This window comes from Bombyx mori, chromosome 13 (assembly GCF_030269925.1).
Source record: "Bombyx mori chromosome 13, ASM3026992v2".
In the NCBI taxonomy this organism is placed as follows: domain Eukaryota; kingdom Metazoa; phylum Arthropoda; class Insecta; order Lepidoptera; family Bombycidae; genus Bombyx; species Bombyx mori.
The window spans coordinates 3,415,197-3,442,836 of NC_085119.1; the positions used below are offsets into that span (position 1 = coordinate 3,415,197).

A 27,640-nucleotide genomic window follows, 5' to 3' on the forward strand; every position below is an offset into this window, starting at 1 on the left:
ACGGCAGAAATAGGAATTCGGTCAAGCTACTACATGAGATGTATACTTTTTTCAAGAGAAGTTATTATCTTCGCCTCGATTTTAATTTTGATAACAATTTATGCTAGTGAAAAAAAGTAGAACTTTCTAACATAAAAATAAAACAAAAAAAATTGTAGCGTACCGTAATTGCTAAAAACCGATTTCTAGGGAATTCACTAAGAATCTTAGCATTCGTATAAGCAATAGTAATGTAATAATCAAACAGTTACTACAATAAATTCAGTAGACACGATTTTACTGAAATTGTTTGTTGAGAATTTCGTTAAAACATTCAAACATGTTGATAAATGTTGTGTTATAAGTATAACACACACGGATGTTTCATATAGTAATAATAAGAAATATTAAAGCAAAAAACCTTTTCAATTGTAAATGACGGCGCAATTAATAATGTTAAAAATAAGCAAGTGGGTAAATGTTTCTATCCCTCTCGCATGCCAGCGAGTTTTTGTTTTAATTGCTGATATGGATCGACGAGTTAATGACCCACCTGGTTTTAAGTGGTCACCAGAGACCATAGACATCACCAACGTAAATGCCGGTGCCCACTTTGAGGCATGAGTTCTGAGTCTCCGTTTTTCAGTACAAGACTGTCCCATCCTTCAAACTGATTCACGGCAGTAACAGGCAGGGCGGTGGTACCTACACATGCGAGCTCACAAAATGCCGTAATTACGCAGATTTTATTTTTTCCTTTTTTGATTTTTATTACACGATGCTATTCCTTCACCATGGAAGTCAATTGTGAACATCTCTTAAGAACGTATTTCATCAGAAAAGTTGGTATCTGCCCGCGGATTCGAACACCGGCAAATCGCATCGCACGATACGAATGTACCGGCCATCTTATCCCTCAGGCCATTATATTGAAGTCATTGACTTCAATATAATGGCGATGATGTCACTAATAATTTTGTGCTTCCTCTTCTTCTTAATTTATAATAACAAATGACGTCACCTATCCAGATTCAAAGGACATATCTGTAGGTGATGTATTATATAAAAGTGTATTTCTATTTTACACTTCTATTTTACACAACTTTATGTCTAAACTATTTGTACTTGAAAAACTATGCCTTATTTTTTCACGTTGTTTAGTTTATGTATCAACATTTCTTTCACCCTGGCATTGTATTACAAAAAAAAAATCCCTTATTTGATAACATCCCAAAACTGAGTGCCATAGTTTTAAATTCGCCAATAGGCAAAGGGCTTAGCCCATACAGCCTTATAGTAAGCCTATATGCTGCCAAACGAAAGAGTTGTCTGTGACTTGAACAACAAATAAAAAAAAAGCTAATGGTTATAATTCACAGACTTTTTAGTTTATTTTTGTTAAATTAAATATTTATATATTGTAATAATAATTATTACTTAAAACCATGAATTATTTAATATTTTTAGATATTAATGATTCCATTAGTAAAAATCTCAATGGCCTACCATTACTTTATTCTTATTTCTAGCAACATTAAACCACAATTAACTTATTTAATACTGTAAATAATGATGAGAGCGATTATTGATTTCGACGAAAACAATTCACAACTTAATTTTAGCTGCAGAAAAAAACAGATTTCTCTTAAACCTGGGTAAGAATATAAAAATCGTTTTCTGAATATGAAACGATATTTCTTTGTCTATCAAATTAAGTTAAAACCATCATGACCCGACAACTTTTTTTAGGGGCCCAAACGCCCATAGAAAATGGGCATTGTCCTTTGGCGGCGATTTGGAAAAATAACTTTATGTTTAAGGTACATCGTAATAACTATATAATTAAGGCAGGCATATCAAATCAAATCAAATCAAAAAATTTTTATTCAACATAAATGAAAGTACATACTTGTTGAACGTCAAAAGAACTACCGCCAATTCACAAGAACTAGCCTCCGTCCTGAGAAGAATTGGCAAGAAACTCAGCGGGCATGTCTTTTTTTTTACATATAAAATTATTATTTATTTATTTTTTAATATTATTATTTTTTTAAATATGAATTTTTTACACTGAGTATTATAACGTAACAATTACTACAATATTGAAATGCCTGGAGCGAGCAACTCATTCCCACTTTGTGCAATCTTCTAGATAATCATTGACTTTATAGTAAGCTTTATTGCACAGATGTTCTTTAATAGTTTTCTTAAACCTATGTATATGTAGGTTCTGAACATCATGTGGGATTTTGTTGTACAGGCGCACAGACAAACACCCGAATGAATTTCGTATCTTATGTAACCTACTCATCGGCACAACAAGCTTGTGTTTGTTCCTAGTATTTCTATTATGTATGTCCGACTGTTTAGGAAACTCCTCAATATGTTTACGAACATACATCAAATTTTCAAAAATGTACTGGGATGGCATAGTGAGAACTTTAATTTCTTTAAATTTCTCCCTCAGGGATTCCCTTGAGTGCATGTTATAAATAGCACGTATAGCTCTTTTCTGCAGAATAAATATCATTTCTACATCGGCCGCATTGCCCCATAGCAAAATGCCATAGGACATGACACTGTGGAAGTAACTAAAGTAAACTAAACGAGCCGTGTCCGCGTTTGTTAACATTCTAATTTTTTTTACTGCGTATGCTGCAGAGCTGAGCTTACTCGCCAATTTATGAATATGAGGTCCCCACTGCAGTTTGGAGTCCACTGTTATACCAAGAAATACGGTTGACTCAACAAGCTCCAATGATTCCTCAGAAACAATTACATCACTATCCACTTGTCTCACATTTAAAGATGGTTTAATACATTTTAAAGTAAATTTAATACATTTAGTTTTCTTACTATTCAATAATAGGTTATTGATACGGAACCAATGAACCACACACGAAATCGCATCATTCACTTCGTCATAGACTTGTAGTTGTCGTTTAATTTTAAATAATAAAGATGTATCATCTGCGAATAATACGACCTCGTGTCGGGACTCAATAAAACTAGGTAAATCGTTTATATATATTAGAAATAAAAAAGGACCCAAAATGGAACCCTGAGGTACACCCATTTTCAACAAGGTGCCTGAAGATCTATTACCTTTCACATCTACTGTTTGTATCCGTCCTGATAAATAGGAAGTAATAAGTTCCAATGCACCATCCCTAATACCATAGTGATGTAGTTTCCTCACCAATGTTTCATGTTCAACACAGTCAAATGCTTTGGATAAGTCACAGAAAATTCCAAGACAATCATGCGATTCCTCCCAAGATTTAAAAATATTTTTGACTAGATAAGCACCTGCATCAGTTGTAGAGCGACCCCTGGTAAACCCGAATTGTTTATTATGAAGCAGGTTATTTGAATTAAAATGTTCTAAAAGTTGGGTCAAAATAATTTTTTCAAAAATTTTACTCAACGTAGGGAGTACTGAAATAGGTCTATAGTTAGAGGGGTCATCAGTACTACCAGATTTAAAAAGAGGAATCACTTTACTATGTTTCATTAAGTCAGGAAATACACCACACCTAATACAGTCATTAAAAATACTAACAAGATGAGGAGCAATAATGTCTATTACAGACTTCAAAATCTTTACTGATATTCCCCACAAGTCAGCTGTATTTTTTACATTAAGGCTATTAAAACTTTTTATTATACTGCTTGAATTAATTTCCTTAAATTTAAAAATTTCATTACATTTGTTGGCATGTTTATGCAATAATATTTCAGCTGCTGTGGGGGATGAATTTAGAGAAGTGGTAGTTGAAACTGGAATCTCAGAGAAAAACTTTTCAAAAGCATTAGCCACATCTTCATGACTAGTTACCAATTTATCATCTATTTTTAATGAGAATTCTTGGTGGCTATTTCTGACTTTTCCACTTTCTCTACCAATGATGTTCCAAGTCATCTTTATCTTGTCAGGGGCATTTTTTATTAAATCACTTAAATGTAAAGATTTTGCCGCTAAACAAACTTTTCTAAATAGTTTTGAATAGTTCCTGACATATTGATGAAATGTTTCATCATTATTATAAGCTTTTTCAGAGTACAGATCATATAACTTTTTTCTACTCTTGTACACTCCGGTGGTGGCCCACTCGCTGAACACTGTTTTGTTTTTTAATGTTACAGTTTTAGGAATAAATATATCAGTAAAGACCAAATTAATTCTCTGAAACATATTCTGGTATGACAAATTTGGGTTTTTGTTATAAATAATTTCTGAATGTTCTTGCTTAATATTATTTCTAAACTTCTCAATTCGTTTTTTATTAATAGGAACAATCACAAGAGTATTTTTATCTTTAGGATTCATATTAGATTCAAAAGACAGAAATTGTCCACTATGGTCTGATGTTAACTGATTAATAATTTTTTTGTTAGTCGGTGTTACATTTGTAAATATGTTATCTAAACATGTTGCCGATGTGGTCGTTGTCCTAGTAGGCTCTAAAAATAAGTTTGGGAGGTTATATGACTTTAACAGTGTTCTGAATCTAATAGTGGTATTTGTGTTTTCTAAAAGATTAATATTAAAATCACCACATACCAAAATTTGTTTATTAGAGACAGAAAGCTTTAGCAATACATTTTCCAAAATATTTTCAAAAGAATCATATAACGCATCAGGAGGTCTGTAGACGCAGACAACGATGAGGTGCTCAAGCTCAACACAGGAAATTTCAATAATTCTCTCAACAGAGAGGGCCACTACATCCTTTCGTTCCTTACATTTCAAACATTTACTAACGAGAATCAGTGAGCCACCGCGAATAGCGTTCTCTCTGCAGAAGGAACTTGACAACTGGTGATCATTAAAATTAAACAATAATTCATAGTTTCTAAACCAGTGCTCAGTGACACAGAATACATTAATATTATGCATATTTAAAAACATTTCAATTTCTAGCTCTTTACCCATCATCCCTTGTAAATTTTGATGCACCAAATTGAATATGTTAATAATTGAAACGTTAACGTCTTTTGATGGGTATAATCTAGTGGGTGTATTAATTGATTTGTAATTGCAAGAGTGTGACTCCTTTGTCTTACTAATTAATTTAAATTGGAAGCAGATTCCAAAGTCTTATAACATGTCATATCTTTTTCCTGCTCAATAGAAGCAGGTGTTTTTTTAGCTAAATTTATAGCTAGGAAATTGTGTATAAAATAGTGTAGCGATGTTGCTACTTGTCTAAAATTTTTATTCGTTAATTTAAATATTTCATTTTTTGATGTCCTTAAATATCTAAATTTTATTATATTATTTAAGTCTATTAATTTAAATGCATATTTTTTGGATGTCAAGATGCAGTTATTATTGTCAAAAGCATTATAAATTGCATTATTAATATTAAATCTAATTTTATTTTCTGTCGGCAAGTCCTGCAAGTAAGGAAAGGTGAACATAATAATTTTTTTAATATTTAACATATTAACTTGTTCAACATAATGCAAAATTTGTTTTTGGTTAACGTTTTCTCTCCTCCCTAACATAATTATTATGACTGTGTTTAGACAATGTGTGGTATTTAAAATCTTATCAAATATTTGTGCTGGATTAGCACCTGGCATACAGTAATTAATCACATGTTGTCCAAAACAAAGGTCATGTAATGCCACACCCATTTGTTTCCCCAGCTCATCACTAAAAATTTTTATTTTAATTTTGTCTTCTCTAGAAACTTGTGAAGATGCAGTAGTAGGTAGACAGATAGGTGCTGCCCTCATAATATCATTGCTTTGAGACTCTAGCACTGAAAGAATAGACACATTATGTTTTTGAATTTCAACATGTGGTAGCTCCTGACAACCCGATGCAGAGCATTTACATTCAGCGTACTGCATTGTCAAAGAGTCAAAACGCTATTGATTATAATTACAAGTATCAATTAAATTGTCCATTGCCAACACATGCTCACTAATGTCCCTCTGTGCTAGTTCATAGTTTAATGTAATGTTCTCTAAACTTGACTTTAAATTGTTTATTTGTGTAGATAAACATTCTATTTCTTCCATGTGTTTGTGATGAATTTGTTGACTCTGTTCAGTCAATACAGCTACCTGGTGTGAAAGTGAAGTTCTCTGCTTGCAAATGAACTTGATGTATTCCTGAGACTAAAATATTAGAATATTGGAATAAGACTAATATTAATGTAATATTAATCCTGCCTGGATTGCCTAACTTTCTGCCCTTTGTTTGGTAACATATATTTTACTCTTTTAGGTTTCTTAAAAATAGTATAGACATAGATTCATTTTCGGTATCTTCGGATACGTTTTTCCCAGAGTCTACTAGATATTCCAGCTTCTTAATTACAGAAATCGACATAATTACTTCAGTGCGCCGCGTAGGGCACCGGTGACCTACACGGCAGACAAAAGGTTAAAAACAAGAGTTTTCCCAGAACACCACTTAAAAACAACGCGTATTTGAGTCGTCTATTATCAAAGGTGGCAATCTGTGCATTTGGACAAAATTTTTTTATTGATATGTCAATACAGATTGATTTGAATATAATCGTCTCCTTCAAAGAATACGGTTCAAAACCTGCATTAAATAAAGGTTAATACTTAACCTGTTATTTATCTATGATGTCGTTCAGAAGAGTTTTGTGACTGCCAATGGAATACAAAGTCAATAATTCGTTTTTCTGATTTACCAATAATTGTCCAAAAGTCACATTGCCGGCTTTGATAATAGTCGACTCATTTGTAAACTTTATATGTACGCAAAACACTTTAAAACAAAAAAAACAAAAAACACGAAACTATTATTATGTGTCATTATGATTCGAACGATGTCCAAAACAGTGACGTGATCGGAATTCCTAACGCTGTCCTTGAAATATCTTCCGTTTGCGTGACGGACCCGAAATAATCATGGACAATGACGTAATCAGTCTCCTATCTTGGATTAAAGATTGCTGTTCGCATTCGTTTACTTTACTAAACCTTTTACGTTCTTAATTAGCTTATTGTCTAATACTTTATAATATGAAGACTTCTGGAACGAATACAAACTTTATATTCTTATACTTTATATTAGTCTGTTTATCTATATATTAATACGTGAAGCAAAATTTTGTACCCCTTTTTACGAAAATTACGCGGACGGAGGTGTATGAAATTTCCCCCACTAATAGAGAATATAGAGAAAGAGTGCAGAATACTAATTCTTTTTCTAATTATGCATAAAAATACATAAAATCAATAAAAAAGACATTGCATTGCAAAGACATTGCAAAGACATGCATTTGACATAGACACACATATTATATACTCTTTGTTTATTGTTAAAATCTGTGGTCACATTGAAAATAGATTAATATTGTTTGTCTTTATTTGTCTATAATGGAGTCTCGGCGAAATCTGTGATTATAGAAGTAGTGGAAGTCTTTGACAATAGAACCAAAAGGATGTTCAAACTTATAATTTCAATTAATTATAGTCGAATTTCGACTTCTGCGGGACCACTAGTTCTTTTTATTATGTGGATGGATGAACAAGTTCACCATGAAGTTCGCTATGAAGTTGTGACCGGAGACAGCAGACATTATGATGTGCGAACCACTACCCACCTTAAGGCATAAGCTCTAAGTTTAAAATGAATAGTCTAATCCCATCCTTCCAGCCGCATGATTATTTGGCGGCAGAGATTGGTGCAGGATTACAATTAGATCTACCGCAAGTATTTTGTTTTATTGCATAGATGGGTGAATGAGCTCACAGCCCACTTGGTTTTAAGTTGTCACTGGAGCCCGTAAACATCTACAACGGCTGCCTCACCCTTCAAACCGAAACGCATTACTGTTTCACGGCTAAAATAGGCAGGGTGGTATCTACCCGTGCAGACTTACAAGGCGTCCTATCACCAATAAACTCATAAGACGTCCTACCACCAGTAAAATTTCCAATTATTTGTAGCGCATAGAAACTCGTCTGTGATTTCGTTTTACAAATTTTATTACTGGCAATGAATGAGTTCAAAATAAGAGTAAAATGATAGCCAAGTTCATTTGCCAAGTTTGCGAGTCATCATTAGGTAATTTGACCTTTCGTTGCATGTTTATGCTAAACTATGTTATTATAAATATTCATGCAGTAGAGTCGTTGCCTTAGTTATTGGAATCTGCATAAATATTGCATAACCTAGGTAACCTTATAAGAATTGTAGAACAGAGAAATGCAAGTTGTGTGTATCGGTTTTCAGGTTAGGATTCTGAAGTTGGAATGTATTGGTATCGAAATGTCTGACAGCACCTTCTCCTCCTCGCGTCGTTTTCCTCATTGCTAAGGGTCGTGACTCCCCCGCTGCATCAGTTTCTCCCGTACGATTTCCCTCCATCTGCTGCGATCCTTAGCTTCATGAAGGGCATTGTGGAAGTTGATGTTCAGAGAAGATCGTATTTGGTTCGACCATCTCGTGGGACTGTGTCCTCTGGGACGTTTTCCATCTACCTTGCCTGTCACCATCAGCTGTTATAGATTGTGACCCTCTTTACGAGCAATATGTCCGAAGAATTCCAGTACCCTACGAAGGCATATAGTGGAAAGTCTAGTTTTGATATTAAGCTCTCTCAGAATAGACACCTTGGTGCGAAAGGCGGTCTGGCAGCTACATGATGATAATAGACAGGAAGCCTGTGCGTACCAGCATATGCCCAGTTTACGTTTTATCACCATCATCATCATTACCATCTCAGCCTGTCCACTGCTGAACATAGACCTGTTCAACTGACATCCAGTGCGGCCGGACCGTTGCCACTGGCATCCAATGGGATCCAGTGATTCTCACTAGATCGTCAGTTCATTTGTGGTAGGTGGCCGTCCCACACTGCGCTTGCCAGTATGTGGTCTCCATTATCTTTTGCCCATTATCACCACCATCACCAACGATCATTAAATTCACTTATTGTTTGTCTTTTGCACAGGAAAGTTTAACAAAGTGCTGCGTTCTTCTTAGTCGGACACTCTTGTCAGAGTGGTCGTGGATGCACTAGTGATCATTTCATTCATCACTTCATTTTTATATATATAGATAGATTCTTATTACACGACGTTCGTTTCGTTGTGGAAGCAGTTCATAAAAACGTGTTGGGTACGTATTTTCTTTTGTTTAAATTTACCTGCTGGTACGAATATTGTATTGCGTATTGCTAGGGCGTTTGGTGGGCCAGCACGTGTAGGTACCACCGCCCTGCCTATTTCTGCCGTGTAGTAGTAATGCATTTGGGTTCGAACTGTAGGCCAGCCGTTGTACTGTAAAACTGAAACTGAGTTCTAACTTATGTCTCGAAATGGGTGGCAGTATTTACGTTGTTGATGTCTATGGGCACGGGTAACTACATAGCACCAAGTGGGCTGTAAGCTCATCGAAAAAGCTAAAAAAAAGACGCCAAGTCATGTCAATTAATAACATCCTTGTACAAAGTTTTCGTGAATCACTATTGCATGGCCCCTTTTTTTTTGCCCTTGTAGGCAGACGAGCATACGGCCCACCTGATGGTGAGTGGTTACCCTCGCCCATGGACTTCAGCAACGCCAGGGGCAGAGCCAAGCCACTGCCTAAAAATTTTTATTTGTGCTTTAAGAAAATAAAAAAACTGTCTATACAATTACAGCTTCGATTTTATATTTCACGATGTAGTAACTACGATTTCCTATAACCGTTTAGCACCAAATTAGCTACAACTCATTGGCCCATAAACAAAAAAGCTATATTTGTCAATTCCTTATAAGTAACGTTATGTCATCTTCAATATAATTAATGTCACGCCCATTCTCACCAAACCAGTTTGATAGGTTAGTCAAAATATACCTATATATTAAAAATCTAATGACGCTATGTATCATAAAATTGTGACAATTCTGCACCTGTACTAAGAAGATTAAAAAAAAAAAATTTGGATGTAGTGATTGCAGTTTTACTAGTTTTTTTTCAGCTTCACCCTAAGGTGTAGTTGAGCTCACGGGGCTTAAACTGGCAAGCACTAGCCCTAGCAAGAGCAGTGCTTTGCAGAATCTACCACTGGATCGGAAACGCGACCCACTGAGAAGATCCGGCAAGAAACTCAGTGGGCTGTGTCTGTGGGTTAATTTACTCGTTGAGCCATTCGTCGTAAGTAACGGGTTCAGCGAGGACGGTGACCGGTGCTTGAGGTACCTAAAAAGTTTCACTAAGATGAGCGGATTCTTCATCAGGAAGTCAAGGATAAGATTTGCTCACAATTACTTGGGTGCCTTGAAAACAGGTTTGCCAGATTTTAGCCGTTTTGCGGGTCCTACCGCATTAAATTCGCAATACGCCGAGAAGATCCGGCGGGAAACTCTAACGGGTTGATGGTATGGGAGTGTGGGATAACTGTTATATTGAACTCTTCGGCGTTGGCTAACTAGTGCTAGACACAGAAGTATCCAACAGTACTGTGTGCTAGTGCGAGTTTTTTAACGTTCTCGATAGCGTAAAAGTTAACTCATATTTGTATGGAATGGGATCGTTTGCCTACGTTTGCCGCTAGGGGCGCTGTGATAACTCTTACGGTATCGAGAAGGTTAAAAAACTCGCACTAAGCATATTGATAGTGGATCGAGTGGATTCATTACGATGTATATATTTCAGATAAAATCTTATGAGACGACTTAGAAACGAGAGTTATAATATTTTCTATATTAAATTCTTCCGGAGGCAAAATGCAGATTTGAGAAAATCACTAAAATCGAAGCAAAACGCTTAGGAAAAATGTTAAAAAATTAAAGCATCTCGTGGACTATTCCGATAATGACGTAGTATTATATAAAAATTACGTAATTTAAAATTCTTATAGATATCGCTGAATTTGTGATCAATGTCATACTAACAGGTTATTAGAGCTGCGATTTTATATTTGTAATATTCACAAATTATACAAAATATAGGATTTAAATTTTAAAACGTTCTCACTGGTAAAACCAGAAATAGTCTATTATAATACTACTTAAAAATAATATATAGAGGGGTGAAGGGTACTATGTACAAGTGACATTTCGCTTCGTGCGCGACATGTACCTTTGTAATTATTAAAGTTGCGTTTTATATGGTATTAGCATCAACGGTTCGATGTTTTTAATTGAACTTGAATTAAGTTTACTCCATTCGAATAACTGATATTTTTTTGTTGTGATATTTTTTTTTTATTTTAAACTTTAAATGGCTCTTCTGTAAAGTTGCAAAAATGTTCCTTAAATCAAATAGCCTGGATATAATTAGCATTTATTTAGGAGGTTTTGTTTCGTTTGAGACTCTATTTGAGATCCGATCGAGACTCAAATTTGAACATTAATTGGTTCTATTTCGGAAAAGTTTTTTTGGCATCAATCCCCGAAAAACAAAAGAGTAGAAAACCTAGTTGCAAAAAAAGAATAATTTGTGATTTTTAAGTAATGGGCCGCCCCTGCTGGTCTGACCCATGTCGCAACAATCCCAATGTCGGGTATCGCAAGAAAAGCCGCTTTTTTCGAAGGTCACGGGTACTTGCCTCTGTTCAGAGCACCGGCTGCATTTAAATTGCAACAGTCGTTACGACATTGTCCACCTTCGCACATGCCACGAAACGAATTAAATGTTAACTGACGCACAGTACGGATTGCGGTTTCTTGTGTCCTACATTTTTGGGAAACTAAGGATATTAATGGCGGAGAACGATCGTGGAATCTTCTCGAAATAGACACATCGACGGATAGACAGAAATCAGGGTTTTATTCAATTCCATTTCTCTATTTCTATGTCAATGTATCAGAGCCTCTTTATCAGGATATTATTTGCACTAATGAGTTCAAATTACGTAAGACACGCGAGTTCGCCCGCTAAGTTAATCTGAAGATGTCCTGAAAATTTCACCGAAATGGGTCTAGCCGTATCGTAATCTTCAGAGAACGTTCAAAAACAGTCTTTTATATATAGATTCGACATCTTCGTTTGGATTCGTCCCTTCGGGTTGGTTAATGACAATGTTTTACTGATGACTGACTGATTTTCTAGGCCACAACGAATACAAAATATTTGTATATTTAATACGTATATGAAATCTGGGTCGAATTTTAATGACGTATATATACATATATGCTTTCATAAGCAGTGATTTAAAGATAAGTAAAGGTCGGAGCCTTCATTAAATTTTTGTTCGATTAGAAACATTGAATACTAGCTAGTATCGCGTCTTCGTTTGCATAGGATTGGAAAGTAGCATTACTTCCTTACGAGCTGAGATCCTTTTAAATTTTTGCAGCGAATTTGGTGTCGATCTTTTTATTATATCTTTTGGAGTGAGTTCTTGTATCTTTAAGGTTAAGATTTTCAATTAGTGCTGAGATTTGATTTTAGGTTTCTTTTTTGTTTTATATTTTTGGGCGCTGAATAATTGGTTTACAATTATGATTTAGAATAGATGTTCTTTTTGAAAATGTTTCTTTACCCGTGCGCAGTGATTTACCCATTTTGTGATCTGGAAATCTCAATGCTATTTTAAGGATAGTTGTTAAAGAAAATTTAATATTGCCCGCATAGTTATCAGTCTATTAGAACCACAATTGAAATTGTTATTTGAAATCGAAAAGACCTGTACATCCGCCCTGATAATTGACGATATAGACACGATATATGAATAGATTTGTTCCATAATTACACATATATATGCTCACATATAATTACACATATAGATGAAAATTCGAGCTTTCTTCCGTGTTCACAAAAATACTTGATTTTGTAATTTATATTTAACAAGTCATTAATTTTACTACCTAACCTAAAATTCTGAAATCAAAGAAGTATATTTATATTTTGTACCTGAAAATTATTGTTCTAAATTTCATTACTTATTTTAATCACATTCATTACTTCAATATGCTATTTTGTACGTAGTAGGTATTGTAGAAAAATACTTACATCTGTAATATTACTCCTGATATAATGTCCGCTGTGAATGAGATAGTCCAATTTTTTATATTTCTGCTCATCCCCGAAGTTGATGATGAGTGAGGCAAGGCAGTACTTCCCTCGGACAGCGGCGTCGATGCTCAGACATTCGTCAAAGTCGCCATATTGGTTTCCATTGCCGCTCAGTATGCCAGACGGGGGCTTGGCCGTTGCGTCAAACACTGGAACAAACATTGGTATTAGTTGGTCAAATTGTTAGGCAATCTTTTGAATGTTTATCACCTTGTCCTTCTATAAGTTCAAGGACGTATCATTCTTGTTGCAGTGTTTCATTGTATTTAAATTATTAAAAAGCAAATGAGTAATGCTCGGTCTAAGGTTTTGAAACTAGTTCATAGAAGTTCGAAAAATAAACTGGTATTATGTTAAATCGTGTGTTATAAGAAAAAATAAATTATTTAAATTAACAAATAAACGCAAATGCGTTCTGTGTGCTTAGTGCGAGTTTTTTAACGTTCTCTACAGCGTAAAAGTTAGCCCAATTTTGTATGCAGTTGGAACAGGGCCCCTAGCGGCAAACGTAAGCAAACAATCCCATTCCATACAAATATGAGCTAAATTTTACGCTATCTAGAACGTTAAAAAACTTACACTAAGCACACTGTAAGCAGTTCTGTATGTTAATTATTTTTCTGAAGTATAAATTAATATTATGGTTGAATCAGAAGGAAGGAAGGTACTCTGTGTTTTCCTTTGTTTCGTTGTTATTATTTAACACATTGGCTGCCGACGAAATGATATAAAATTATTAGCCAGAAACCAATTATTTTTATAGCGTATATTGATTTTTTTTTTTTTTTTTTTTTTTTTATTGCCTTTGTAGGCAGACGGGCATACGGCCCACCTGATGGTGAGTGGTTACCGTCGCCCATGGACTTCAGCAATGCCAGGGGCAGAGCCAAGCCGCTGCCTACCTTAAGTATATATGTATGTTTAAAAATATGGATGAAAGTATGTTGATAATATTATTATTTTAATAAAAAAACACCTTTTTCGGATCCGAGTGGTCGGCACATAGCACGCCAAATGCCGGACACTCGGATCCGAAAAAGGTGTTTTCTCGGATCGGAGTACAATCAAAAGTATCAAAAACATCATAATTATAAGTTTAAGTTTAAAATATAACACGCACTTGAATGGTTATTTATTTAAGAAGGTATAAATATCTTAAATCTGAGCAAAGTAGGTAACGATATAATCATAATTATAAGCTTAAGTTTAAAATATAACACGCACTTAATGGTTATTTATTTAAGAAGGCATAAATGTCTTAAATCTAAGCGGAGCAATGATATAATCATAATTATCAATACAATCAAACGTATAAAAATCATAATTATAAGTTTAATTAAAACACTGAAGGTGATTTCTTCACAGAAAAGTTAAAACAAAATTTTTCGTCGTCTTTGCGGCAGATGACCTTGAAGACTGAGCTGGTGGTCCACGGCTGAGCGTTTTCAGTTTCAGTCTTGTATCAAAGATACTGTCATCACTGCCGCAACTAGATTCCTCTGAACTTGAAGACAACTGCTCCTCCTGAGCTCGTTGCGAACACACTTCTTCATCACTAAATCCTTCAGAACCTTCCGAGTCATCACTCAACCAACGTTTTTTTCTACTACTAGGTGTTGATGTTTTCGATCTATTTTTACTTCTAGATGGCCCAGCCCTACTATCCATTTTGATCGAACAATACCTTTGATATGATCGTGTGTACCAGTCACTATTAAACTGTAAATATAAAACCAATACGCGTTTTCGTAAGTCGAATGTATTGGCAGAGTGGCCACGCAAACCAACATACACTCGCCACAATCGCCGGCGGCTTATGACAACTACAAAATTCACTTGCTGCTCACTCGTATCCGAGTGGGCGGAACCGCTAATAGGGCCCCTCCCCACTCGGATACGAGTGGTAAGCACTCAATGTGTTAATACGCATTTTCTAACAATTGTTCAAATAAGTATAATAAATGTCTTTATTCGTTATTCGTTGATAAATTTCATATCGGAAATTCTATCTTCATTTACATTATTTCGTGGGTTTAATTTATTAATAATGTGAATAAAAAATTCATTTAGTCACAGCCATTTTAAATGGGACATTTTATTATTATTACATCAATTAATATTCTTGTCTATACGAACTAGACAATAGATCTACTGTCGTACCTTTTAAAATTTAAGTGTTATTTATTTATTATTTCTTTTATTTTTTAATGAATCAAAACATTTGTAAGATATTAATGATAGTATAGCTTTTTGCAACAGTTACAAGTCGCTGCAAATCATCACGGAATATATCCGTTTTCGGAGCATAGGTTAGTGAGTCATTATTTATTTTTATTTTTTATTGCTTAGATGTGTGGACGAGCTCACAGCCCACCTGGTGTTAAGTGGTTACTGGAGCCTTTATACATCTACAGCGTAAATGCGCCACCTTGAGATATAAGTTCTAAGATCTCAAGTATAGTTACAGTTAATTAGTGCTTTTTCCGGTCTTAGCTGACAAAAAAGTATTTATTTTAACTTTTTTTATAAGCAGAAATCCATCCTATCACCGTAGGTTGTTGCACTCGCGTAACAAAAATGAAGAACGTGTAGGCAAAACTGCCTTTACTTGATGGTACTTGAGCCTGGTGAGTCTGCATTTAGCTAATATCAATTATGAGTCTTGTTACGAACTTCAGAATGTATTGTATACGTATTGTAATTCTAATGAACATTTTACAACCTATATTATATATTCTATATTTATCGAAGAGAAAAATCGTAATCTATTGTGTCTATATAAACATTTTCTTCCTAAACAATAGCAGACGAGCTAATATTTTGAACAAATCACCATACGTTGCGTACATAAAAAAAAATTAACTTTTTTGTTTTTTTTTCGAATTTGGGTGAAACAAAAAAGCGACACTAAAATAGATAAACTTATAAGTCTTTACGATTTACCTTGTGAGAAATATAACATAGAATACTTCTGATGGCTATAGTTCTATCAAGAGTGGCCCGCATAGATATTTTAATCGAATTAAACTAAAGTCTGTTTGTGTTTTATGGAGGACATAGGGGAATACTTTTGCGGCGACTGCATGCAGCAGAGATGCGAATGTTGCGGTGGATGTGTGGAGTAACGAGAATGGATAGAATACGAAATGAATATGTTAGAGGAAGTCTGAAAGTGGCACTTGTGACAGAGAAGCTGAGAAGTGCGCGTTTAGGATGGTATGGACTTGTGATGAGACGAAATGAAAATGAGGTTGGTAAGAGAGTGGAAAGATTAACTACGAATGTAGAAGGATATAGAGGAAGAGGTAGACCTAAGAAGAAATGGATGGATTGCGTGAAAGACGATATGGGTAAGAGGGGAGTGAGCAAAGAAATAGTATATGATAGAAGAGTATGGAAGGAGAAAGCATGTTGCGTCGACCCCAAGTTACTGGGAGAAGGGCAAGATAATGATGATAGGGGAACACTTTTTAACAAAACTTCCTGTTCGAGCTGCAATCTGTTTTAAAGTTTTGAAGGAAGGGACCGGAATATAATTTAAAAAAAGCTAAGCCTTAATTTTGCGCGGCACCCGTTCTTCCTCTTAACTCCTAGTACGGGCGTTGAACCTTGTCATGTCACATGTGAGTGCCACGGAGTGCTGGTGAAATGATGATAAGTGACGCATACGAAATGCGTGGATCGTCGCTGGCATTGGCGTGATCGGAATGAGAGGTCCGTGAACTAGTTATATCGTAAATGTAGGGACATACATGTATACAAACATATTGATGAATTGGATAGTTGTGGTTGCGAAATAACTAGCTTAGATGGAGGCAGACGAATTCAAGGCAATTTGGAGCCGAATTGTATACCGTGCATATTGTCCATTTTGACCCGTGAGGCGCAATTGTCATTTATATTACATTGTTGTCCCACTGTTTTGCGTCTGAGATAGACACGACGGTGACCACAAGCAATTTCCCACTGAGTTTCTCGCCGGATCTTCTCAATGAGTCGCGTTTCCGATCCGGTGGTAGATTCTGCGAAGCACTGCTCTTGCTAGGGCCAGCGTCAGCAACACTCCGGTTTGAGCCCCGTGAGCTACCTACTCGTCAAGGAGAAGCTGAAATAGCCACTCAAGGCTGTCAGCATAGGTAGGGAAGAAAAAAAACAAACATCTTGGCTCGCAATAATTTTACAGCGTTTCGGGGCTGATGTGTTATGTCAATATAAAAGAAATTACGAAAAGATAGTGATAAGTGACTTTACGGAAATCATTTTTCCACACACTGTCCGAGCTTCAAATGCTCTCAAAGAGATGTTTCCTGAGCGCTATGACATGTATTCCTTCTAAATAAGTTTGATAATAGTCTTTAGCGGTAAGTAGCGAGTTGTGCCTTTCTTCTTTCGAAAGCAGCGGTAAAGAGTAGGCGGTGTTTGTAAACTTCGTCAAATCCTAATTAAATCTTAAATCGCATATTTGTGTACTAACATTGTATTGTAATTAAAAAATATACGTGTGTTAACGTCTCTGTTTAGTAAATTTAAAACGATTTAAAAGAAATTTAAAGGAAAACATAACGGTCTTTTTTTTCTTTAAAAGCTTATTTTTGCTGTTTATGTTTGGTAAGCAACATACATATGTGTAGTTGCGCTTACCTTGACTACTGATTAGACAGTAATAAGTCAATGACATCAGATAAACAGTTTGTGAAATCATAACGTTGTGTAAAAAACTCTACTGAAAACTTATCAATCACGCTTCGCTGTAAATATCGTTAGTGGTTAAAAAAAAGGGTGCGTGTACTTATGTACCGCGTAAGAAGTTATACTTTATTTTTATTAAATTTATATCTCTTTTTTTTAATATTAAATAATTAATAATAAATATTTAACGTTAATTATTTAATAATATTTAGTATGAATTATATTAAATAATAATTTTGTCATTTATATTAATTACTAAATAATACATACGGATAGTTAACCTCAATTGTATTGGAGCACTTAGGAAGGTTGATGAACACAGTTTTTTCACAAATATTTTCGAATATTAATTAGTATTGATTTAAATATTCAATTTAAATCACTTCTGATTATAATTCAGACGCACATATAAAATTCGCACTTGTATAATGAAAACAAAATGAAAACACATGTTTTAAATGTAGAAACTCAAAGCATGTGGATAAATATTATAAATATAAATACACAGTGAACAGAGGCGGCGTGCGTGCCAACATGCGCCACTAACAGAGGTTCCATTTCTGTTTTGTTGGTAGCATTTTTTCCTCAACTTAATGAGCGATTTAGTGGGCGAACTTCATTTCTGTTAATTTTGTGTCACGGTGCGCGCACATCGTAAAATTTCACTCTGATCAATTTTTCATAACGCGCCTAAAGAAGTATAACTTCAAAAAACAGCAATTAAATAATAACGCACGACAACTGTTGACGTTACCACGAAAAAAAGTTGAAATTGTCGACAACAATTGTAGCTTCAATTCGATCGGACAAATAAATGGCACGGAATCTCTCGGAAACTGCGAGAATCTATTCGACTGTAATACTGCGTTGATTAGTAACTAAAATTAGTATTATCATGGCACCTACGGCTTAGAATTATATTACTCGGCAACTACATATATTTAACTAACTATGTCTAGAATATTATTGGGTTAATTCAATGTAAGTAATGTAATGTAAACAAATTTTTACGTTTAGTTGGTCAAAAAGTCTCTTAAAACCTTTATTAACGACACTTATAATATCCTCGTCAAGGAAAGTATCCTAGATTCATTTCGATAGTTCTAATATAAAAAAATTAAGTTCGCCTTTCCATCGGATATTCAAATGTGTTTGTCATTGATTTTTTTAGCATTGATAACTTATTTATTAGTTTATTATCAGCGAATGAATGCAAAAGACCGATGTTTTAAACGTTTTGATTTACGCAATCTATCAAGCATTTACATAAGACATCGAGAATAGCAATTATCGAGAAACATCAGAATTTATTTTTAAAAAAAGCCATCATAAAGTTTGAACTTAAATAGAATTAAGATTTTGATGCAAATCAACTGTGTTGTTTATGATTGAAATACATATTAATTTAAAGACTTAACTCACGATTTAATTCAGTAGTTCGAAGGTCAAGTTTTTTAATAGAACATTTAATTGCGTTGATCGTCTCTTTGGTCGGGTGGTTAATAATCCTAGGAACTGCATCACGGAGTTCAGGTTTGTCTCTCGGGCAAAGGCGGTGTCTTTGTGAAAGATATGACGTGAGGTTCGAGGTTTGAGTGTACTGGTTTTCTCTCTTTCTTCCCCTTAGTACAAGAAAAAATATTGAATTTGGATCCTTCCTTAGTTATATAAATTTGGTTGTTATGGTTAATCTGTGTGTTACGTATTTTAACTAAATAGCTTAAATTGAAAATAAGAACGTAAGATTTGCAGTGTAAGCAGGTAATAGTTTCTTAAGATAAAATCGTACAAATTTTTGACAAACAAGAAAATCGATTTCAACTAAATAAATTGAGAGTATCATTAATGTAGTCGAACAAAATTAAATAACAATTATTAAAGACAACTCAAAAACCATAGTTTATTTTTTATTTTTTAACCAAATTTAAACAAGAAGCACCGGCTTTCAAATGAGAAATTAATTATTAAAATTGATACACCTGGAAAAGTTCTGAGTCGGTTAAAAATTAAAAAGAGAGACTGGAGTTTTTTCGTGTATGTTTTACTAAAGCTATGCGGAAATTAAACCTAAATGTCAAGTTGTGAATTCCCGTGGCTCAAAGGCATGAAACTCGGCTCGTCGTCACGAGGTTGAGATTTCTTCCAATTTAATAGATAAGTGTAATAGAAAAAATACAAAGAGAAAGTAAAGTAATGAATTGTGGCGTTCACTAAATTTGAAGTCGTCGTGGCTTAAAAGATAAGACGCTCGGCGTACTCCTCTCATGCGATGCTACTGTGCCAGTGTTCAAAACCCGCAGGCCTGTACTAATTTTTTTTGTTTGTATTGATATACATACTTAATACATGTTCACTAATGACTTTCACGATGAAGTAACGACATCGTGTAATAAAAATGATGCGTAGAAAAACTATCATTTGCCTAGTTTGACCTTGAGTGATGGGCCTTGTGATTGGTACGGCTATGTACCAAAATCCTGCTGTCCGTTCCGCTGTTAGTTCCGCTAAGAGAAGCAGGATAGCCATCGTCTTATACAATTGAGGTTTAGACCTCATGTCTCAATTGGTGGGCTGCGATAACGACCACTTGACGTCAGGAGTGCCGCGGTATAACAGGTGTGGCTCGTACTAGACTATACAATAAGGATAAGTTGGATTTTTCCTTGTAAATCTACCATATTCTTTCTTTTTTTTCTACCCCAGCTGATAGCCATGAGAGGGTATGTCAGCGTAATCCTAACGTGCAGGTGAACTCTCGGGGCTCAAACCTTGGGACGTTGCTAACACTAGCCCCAGCAAGAGCAGTGTATCGCAGAATCTACCACCAGAACGCGACCCACTGAGAAGATCCGGCGAGAAATTCAGTGAGCTTGAGCCATATTCTTGACATTAACACGCCCCTTGAACTTGGCCCGCACAAAAACAATTCGAGTCGCAGATGTCCACACTCGTGGGCCTTCAACTTTTAGTTTGTTCTCGATAACAGCGCAACATCAATCGGAATACGAGAGTCGATTTCACGAGAACGGCGAATTTGTAATATTTATTGACTGTAATTATATTTTATCGTTTCTAATTTCTGTTGCGTTTACGCGTTCCTGGTCGCGGTTTCGTCAAGAGCAAAGTCAGTGGTGAGGCTTTGTGAATATCTTACGTAATTCGTATTGATACGAAACGATATATGAGATCAAAATCCGGTTTCGAAGTCGACAGCAATGCGACCGTTGTCTTGAGGCTTGAGGTCGTAATATTGTGAATTGTAATAATAATGACATCTCAGCTTGCTCCACGAATATATATTTTTTCCTACCTATAGCCTTGAGAGACTATATCAGCTTCTCCTTGGGCTCAAACCAGGTGTGTTGCTAGCACTGGCCCTAGCAAGAGCAGTGCTTCGCAGAATTTACAACCGGATCGGAAACGCGACACACTCAGAAGATCCGGCGAGAAACTCAGTGGGTTGTGTCTATCGGTTAATTCAGTCGTCGAGACCTTTGTCGCAAGCGACGGGTTCGACGAGGACGGTGACCGGGAAATATTTAGGTAGGGAGCTACCCCTTTAGTCAAAGAATATAAAGAGTAGTAAGTCGAGGGTGCCAAATCTGCGTTTATCTTTTGTTCTATTTGATAGACTATTTCATTAATTTTTTCTTCGGAAAGGAAAAGTAACTTCTATAGGTATCTGCTTTATTGAGGAAATCAAGTGAAGTGAGATTTGTACTCCGTAAAATGCCCTGCGGTATTAGGAAGAGATTGAGATCTTACGTTGAACTCAAGGGCTCTTTATCTATTAGGTAGCACGATTGGCAAGTTGTTTCAAGAAGAATATGCCCGCGATATTTTTTACTTATTTGTACAGAATTCGAAAAAACTAAATGCATTAATGCTTTAGCATCGAAAATAGAATCCAAATTAGTTCAACGATTCTTCATTAGTCTGCGCGAATGCACAAAGTCAAACACATAAATATATACAACACACGGAAAGCCGTGGCCGAATTTTAAGATAAAAATAATGTTTAAATTACTCACTGTATTTTGAAAATTATAGGGACATTATGAAATCCCAAAATGTACGGACAAAAAAAAGGCCGTTACGTTAGATTGAGTAACGGCAGTAATAAAAACACGGAATCAAAGTTTTTAAAATAAAAAACTAAACTTAAATGTCATATTTTTAATTTCATTCCTTTTTCGTTTTGTATCATTTTTATTTTTAAAGTTACAACGTATATATTTGAACACCTACCTCTAAGGTTACATCATAACACGTATTTTATGTTTAATGGGCCTGATAGTTTGTTATCGGCTGAGTAATATTTCCGTGATGAGTTTTGATTTATAGGTAATGTTTTATCAGTTTTAAACATTACGAATTATTCATACGATTTTTTTTTAGTAAAGATCTTTTGTAGAAGAAGGTTCTTTGTATCGAAATTCAAAGGTTTTACAGATTAATCACGACTAAGGTGGATCTGTCTATCGACCCACTAAAGAATAAGGGGACGCTTCCGGAGCTGGAACCGTAAATTATACTTTAACTTGAACGGAAAAGAGTTAAATTTGCGAGGAAATTTATCGTTTTAGGGGACTCGTGTTTTGTGAGTCCGCAGCTTAAAGCAAAGTTACAAAGAGTTAAATGTAACTATATAGCTCTTGGACGAGTTCGAAGATATAAAAACGTGCCACAGGTCTATTGCTATTTCATCTATTCGTCTATTCTATTTGTTGCTTATTCTACAATTCTATTCTGATATAATAATTATTAAGATACGATTTCTTATAATACGTCGTTTAAAACTCAAATTTATGAGAGTCAGAAAAACTACGACTGCATCCAATCTGTATAAATGTGTTTTTTTCAAAGAGTACATGCAAAAGATCAAGTTATTGTTGACGTATGAAGTATAAATGTACCAAAATCAAAGTAGACGTTTGTAGGCATCAAACAAACGAAGAAATTCCTCTTGAAATGCCAACCTTGTTGTGTTTTCTTAAAATATATTATATATGTAATTCGTGCTCTATAGTATGAAGTATTTCATTTATTTTATCAATAGATCTCTCACGTCTGCCGCGTGGTACTAAGAATGAAGATGAGCTATGTATATGACTCATTATTTTAATGACAATAAACCCAAATAAAAATAAACTTAGTTCTTTGTTTTTTAAAACGAACAAGAATTTGAAGCTTTACGAGATGATAAACAAATATTATGGATTAATTTTTTTTGTGATTTTTCGTGTGTTTTGTGTAATTTTAATGACATATATAAACTATTGGATCATATATTATGTATTATACGTGTTTCATTATTCGTAACGTTTCGACTTCAGCAAATATTATATATTTGTTGTTTGATAAATTTACAATTCAAGGGAATAAAATAAGTAAGTAAGTCACTTGTCTGGACTTCTGGAGAAAATAGCCTATTATGTAAAATTATGTATTAAATTTGTTAATAGTAGTCAAAACATAGGTAAACAAAAAAAAAGACTGAACTAAAACTAAATTTTGCTCTTTTGACAGTATTTATGGGAAAAATATTGGTGATAACAAATGTTTCCACATATTAACTCAATTTCGAATATTTTTGGAAATTGTACACTTTTTAATGCGAAAAGGCGATATGGTATATGAATCGAAATTTACATTTTTAATAGAGGTCCAATTGAAATGTAGTTTCGCTCACGGTCAACTTTAACCATTTCCAGGAAATCGGCACATTGGTACAATGCCAATACTATCTAAAAGAATGTTTTACATTCACATTTCATGTACGTCAAAAATGACCAAAATCTACAAGGAAAATAAATAATATATTCTCGTGTTCATTTTTAAACGACTAAAAAAATGAAAGCTGAGTTCGTTTTAGTATTATAAAAATACTAGCGATCCACCCTCGCTTCGCTTCGGAAACTGTAATTTATTATTGACTTCTCCACTATTTAATGGATGTTATTATACATGTGAACCTTCCTCTTCAACCACTCTATCTATTAAAAAAAACCGCATCAAAATCCGTTGCGTAGTTTTAAAGATTTAAGCATACATAGGGACAGACAGATATAGGGACAGAGAAAGCGACTTTGTTTTATACTATGTAGTGATAGCCCAACAAAGGAAAAACAATCGGCCGAATTACCCTACTAATATTATAAATGTGAATGTTTGTAAGAATGTATGAATGTATATTTGTTATTCTTTCACGCAAAAACTATTGGATGGATTTTGATGAGCCTTTACAATCATATAGTACACACATCAGTATTGATTATAAAGATTGTTTATAAAGATATTCTATGTAGGATTTTAGAGTTTTTCGGTCACGTTGCGAGGAAAAGGGTGACAATCTCGAAAGACTTCTCATCACCGGCAAAGTGGACGGAAAGAGGCATAGAGAGCGTAGTTCCATGCGCTGGTCCGATTAGATTAAGACAACTTTGGACTCCAGCATCAATGTCGCTATCCACTGCGCGGAGGACAGGAATTAATGGAGGAACATAGTCCTAACAAAAGTGCTCCGTAAAGTTCACGACCCTCAGCACTGAGGAATACGACGCACGGACGAGGGATAATGATATTGTGTGTATTGATTACTGGTGGTAGGACCTCGTGAAATGGAAATGCTTATCTTAAATAGTCCTACAAAAAAGTCCGCGACAGCATATATCTATCTTTTATGTGTAAGCCATTATCGCCACAATAGTGAACCATAAATACAATGAAAATTGATAATTTATTTGTGACGCACATTTGGTAGTAACAAACCAAGTACGCGATATTAAGAAAGATGAAGAAAGAAAATTCTATAAGATCAATAATAAATGACAATACCCAAAGCGAAGCAAGGGCGGGTCGGTAGTTATGTATATTTGTGTACAGGAAACACAAGTACGAAGCAAGAAAAAAAAACACATTTCATAGTTATCATTTATAATCGAACATAGATTTTATGATCGAGTAGTCAAAACTAGCCTTGATAATTTTATTGTTGTAGCCAAAATTGACGGCTTCAAGAAAAGCTAAAGGTCAAATAAGACGAAATAACATAACTAGCTATTCAAAGCGAAGTCACAAGACGATCTTTAGAAATTATGACCATGTTCAAGACTTACCAGAGCTTTGAGAGACTTGTAGTTATGACCGAAAAACTACTTTAGGAATGCTATGTATCGGTACCAAGAATAAAACCTGTGCGTTGTTTTAGAATAGTCCACCGTATCTCTAAGGGATTCACCGGAGAATTGGCCGCAAAGTTGCCCGATCATTACACCAGCATACCGCAGTCGCATATATTACATAGTATTAGGGTATATTGGAAGCGGGCATGGGTAGTATCACCTGCCCCTCTCTGGAGCGAAGCAAGAATGCGTTCCGGTTTCAAGAGTGGGATAGATGTTTAACAGCGTATTCGAATCTTTGTTCGACAAAATGCTTTATATAAAGGACTAGCGGCCCGGTCCGACTTCGCTAGAGTCTTTAACAAAAATTTCAACGATATTTCACGTTGTTTTATTTTTTTAAATAAAAGAACACTTATTGCGGCATAACTATAATAGATAGACATATACTGTCGCGACACTTTTTGTAAATGATAATGTGTTCTACAAAGTCGTAGTACATTATTTTATTCTATCATCAATAGTTTTCGCAGGGCACGCGATGTAAAGAATAATTTAGGTAATTTTTTTTACACCTTGGGTTAAATTATTGGAGTTCTAGTAAGGATCCCTAATTTTTTTTAAAAACTATTATAGTCTATGTCACTCGGGAATAGTGTAGCTTCCAAACAATGAAAGATTTTTTCAAATTCTATAGTTTCGGAGCCTATTCAATACAAACAAACAAACAAATCTTTCCTCTTTATAATATTAGTATATAAGTATAGACTAATTTTTTTCTTATCTAAATCTATGTTTTATTTAACAGACAACAAGAACACTCGATTTTTCATTATTTATCGTATTAATTTAATGCTCAATTTAATGATGTGTGTCAGATATTTATTTTACATATATTTCATTTTCGTGTTTAGTCTATACACATACTTGAACGATTTAAACGTTGCAATGAATTCCTTCAAAAATATTAATTCATAACATTACGTAATAATAAACAACATTTTATTTCCGATAGTGGAATCGTCATTTTTAACTCAACAGAATGTTTATTTGGATTTTATATAAACCTTTTTGACATCAATATTGTCGTAATTTTTCCTTTCTTTTGTTTATTATCTTTCATATTAATAGGGTAATTGTGTAAATCTATACATATAAATAAAATTAGAGTGTCTGTTTGTAGTATTGAAAAAAAAAAAAAAATAGGGTAATTGATTAATTTACAAATATAATGGAAGTGTTAAAGGTTGGCCGAGTTCATTCACACGAATCACTAACATTTTTAAAAATTATAATAATTGGATATTAATTGCTTTGTCGATATTCTAACTCTTCGTGTCGGATTGTTTTTTTTTTAATACCGTGTTATTTAATTTTTATTTGCATTTATTTTATTATTTGAAATTGTATGTCCGGCGCCTGATTCGATTGCGTATAGCTCAAGTAATCTAATCATAGTCTAAAATTTAAAACAACAATGTTCGAGCCTAGGATTGTCTTTTGTCGTAAAGTGTATGCGAAGATGGGTGATTTGAATGATTTTTTTTTGGCATATGAGTGTGATGAGAAAAAAATAAAATAAAAACAAAATTTACTTTTCAAAGCCCATAACTCCAGTCGGTCCAAACTGTCCATATACAGCTGGCTGTCTCTCCTGCACTGTTCACTAGTACCGTTCCTAGGCACAACAACCTTCGGGAATCTCTCCCACAACTGCACAATATTAAACCGGGAACTCTCAACGACCGTATCATTCTCGTGTTGGAACTTTAATATGGTACTATTTAGAATTGTTTCTGTTATGATTCTTTTGTCGCTGATGGTTAGTTCGATGCAGTCCCGCGACAGTACCGCGCTGGTGAACAGTGTGAGTATCAAACCGCATGCGCGCGACGCCATCGTGCTAAGCGTAATGAGCCGAGTGTGGCATCTCGCCGACTTAAACTACACCAACGGTCTTGAATACTGCACCCCGGTGACCCTTCGACACTGAAGCGCACAATGCGATTGGGAAAATATGTGTTTTTTTTTCTAATTTGATTTTTAATTGCGCCAACAATGAGGTGCTAGTGCGCAATAGTTCGGACTCGATTTGGACCCATGGACGCGGGGGTAGTTCGAATTTCAAATCTGACAGTTGTTTGCACAGACTCGATTGATCTTATTAATGTTTTTTTTTTGTTTGAACACTTTTTAAAATTACCATACATAGGTAAAACGTTTTATTTATCGATGACCTTAATCCAATATTTAGCTTTGGAAGTTTTTTTTTTTTTATCGGTCACTGCTATTTAGTCTCACACGACCAAAACGGAAATAAAAATATACCTATAGGTTCGTGTTTTCGTAATTTTCTGTCTTTAAATACGAATGGTACTTTCATAAAATAGTTCGATTTATACTTTAGGAATTCAGAAGCTACGAGCAGTTTGGAATGAAAGTAAAACCGAATGTGATACAATAATTTCACACCTACGCGACCGAGACCTGAAATTGAAGAGGTCATACTAAGCAAACGCTTTCCTTGTACATGGATGTTGGAATAGTGTGAAGGAATGTCTTCAATAAAAATGAATTATACCCAACCATCCTGTTTCGCTTAGAAATAAATGCGGCCTGCATATATTTCTATGCCTGCATATAATAGGTTGGGGAAAAAGTCTTTTCGCATTATAGTATGTATGAACTTGTAATAAAATCTTTTTGGCTGTACTATTTGTATCTGGCTGGTTTTGGTATCATTAAAAGTTTAAATTTTAAAGAAGACAATTCCAAATTCCAATTAGGAAAATGTGTGATTTTTATTTATTTTTCGTACTGTCAAGATGAGTGAATCTAATGAAGAAAT

At 34.7% G+C, this 27,640-nt stretch overlaps 1 protein-coding gene across 1 annotated transcript in view; it reads right to left on the bottom strand.

Annotated features, from left to right (window-relative positions):
* LOC101744511 (nose resistant to fluoxetine protein 6) overlaps positions 1-26,920 on the bottom strand; it is a 52,982-nt gene extending 26,062 nt beyond the window's left edge. Inside the window, exons 1-2 of the mRNA XM_038014915.2 lie at positions 26,388-26,920; positions 12,917-13,128 (exon numbers count right to left, since the gene is read on the bottom strand). Of these exons, the coding sequence (XP_037870843.1) occupies positions 12,917-13,128; positions 26,388-26,691 (516 nt within the window). The 5' untranslated portion in view covers positions 26,692-26,920. The remainder of the gene's footprint in view (positions 1-12,916; positions 13,129-26,387) is intronic.
* Positions 26,921-27,640: the final 720 nt, after the last annotated feature.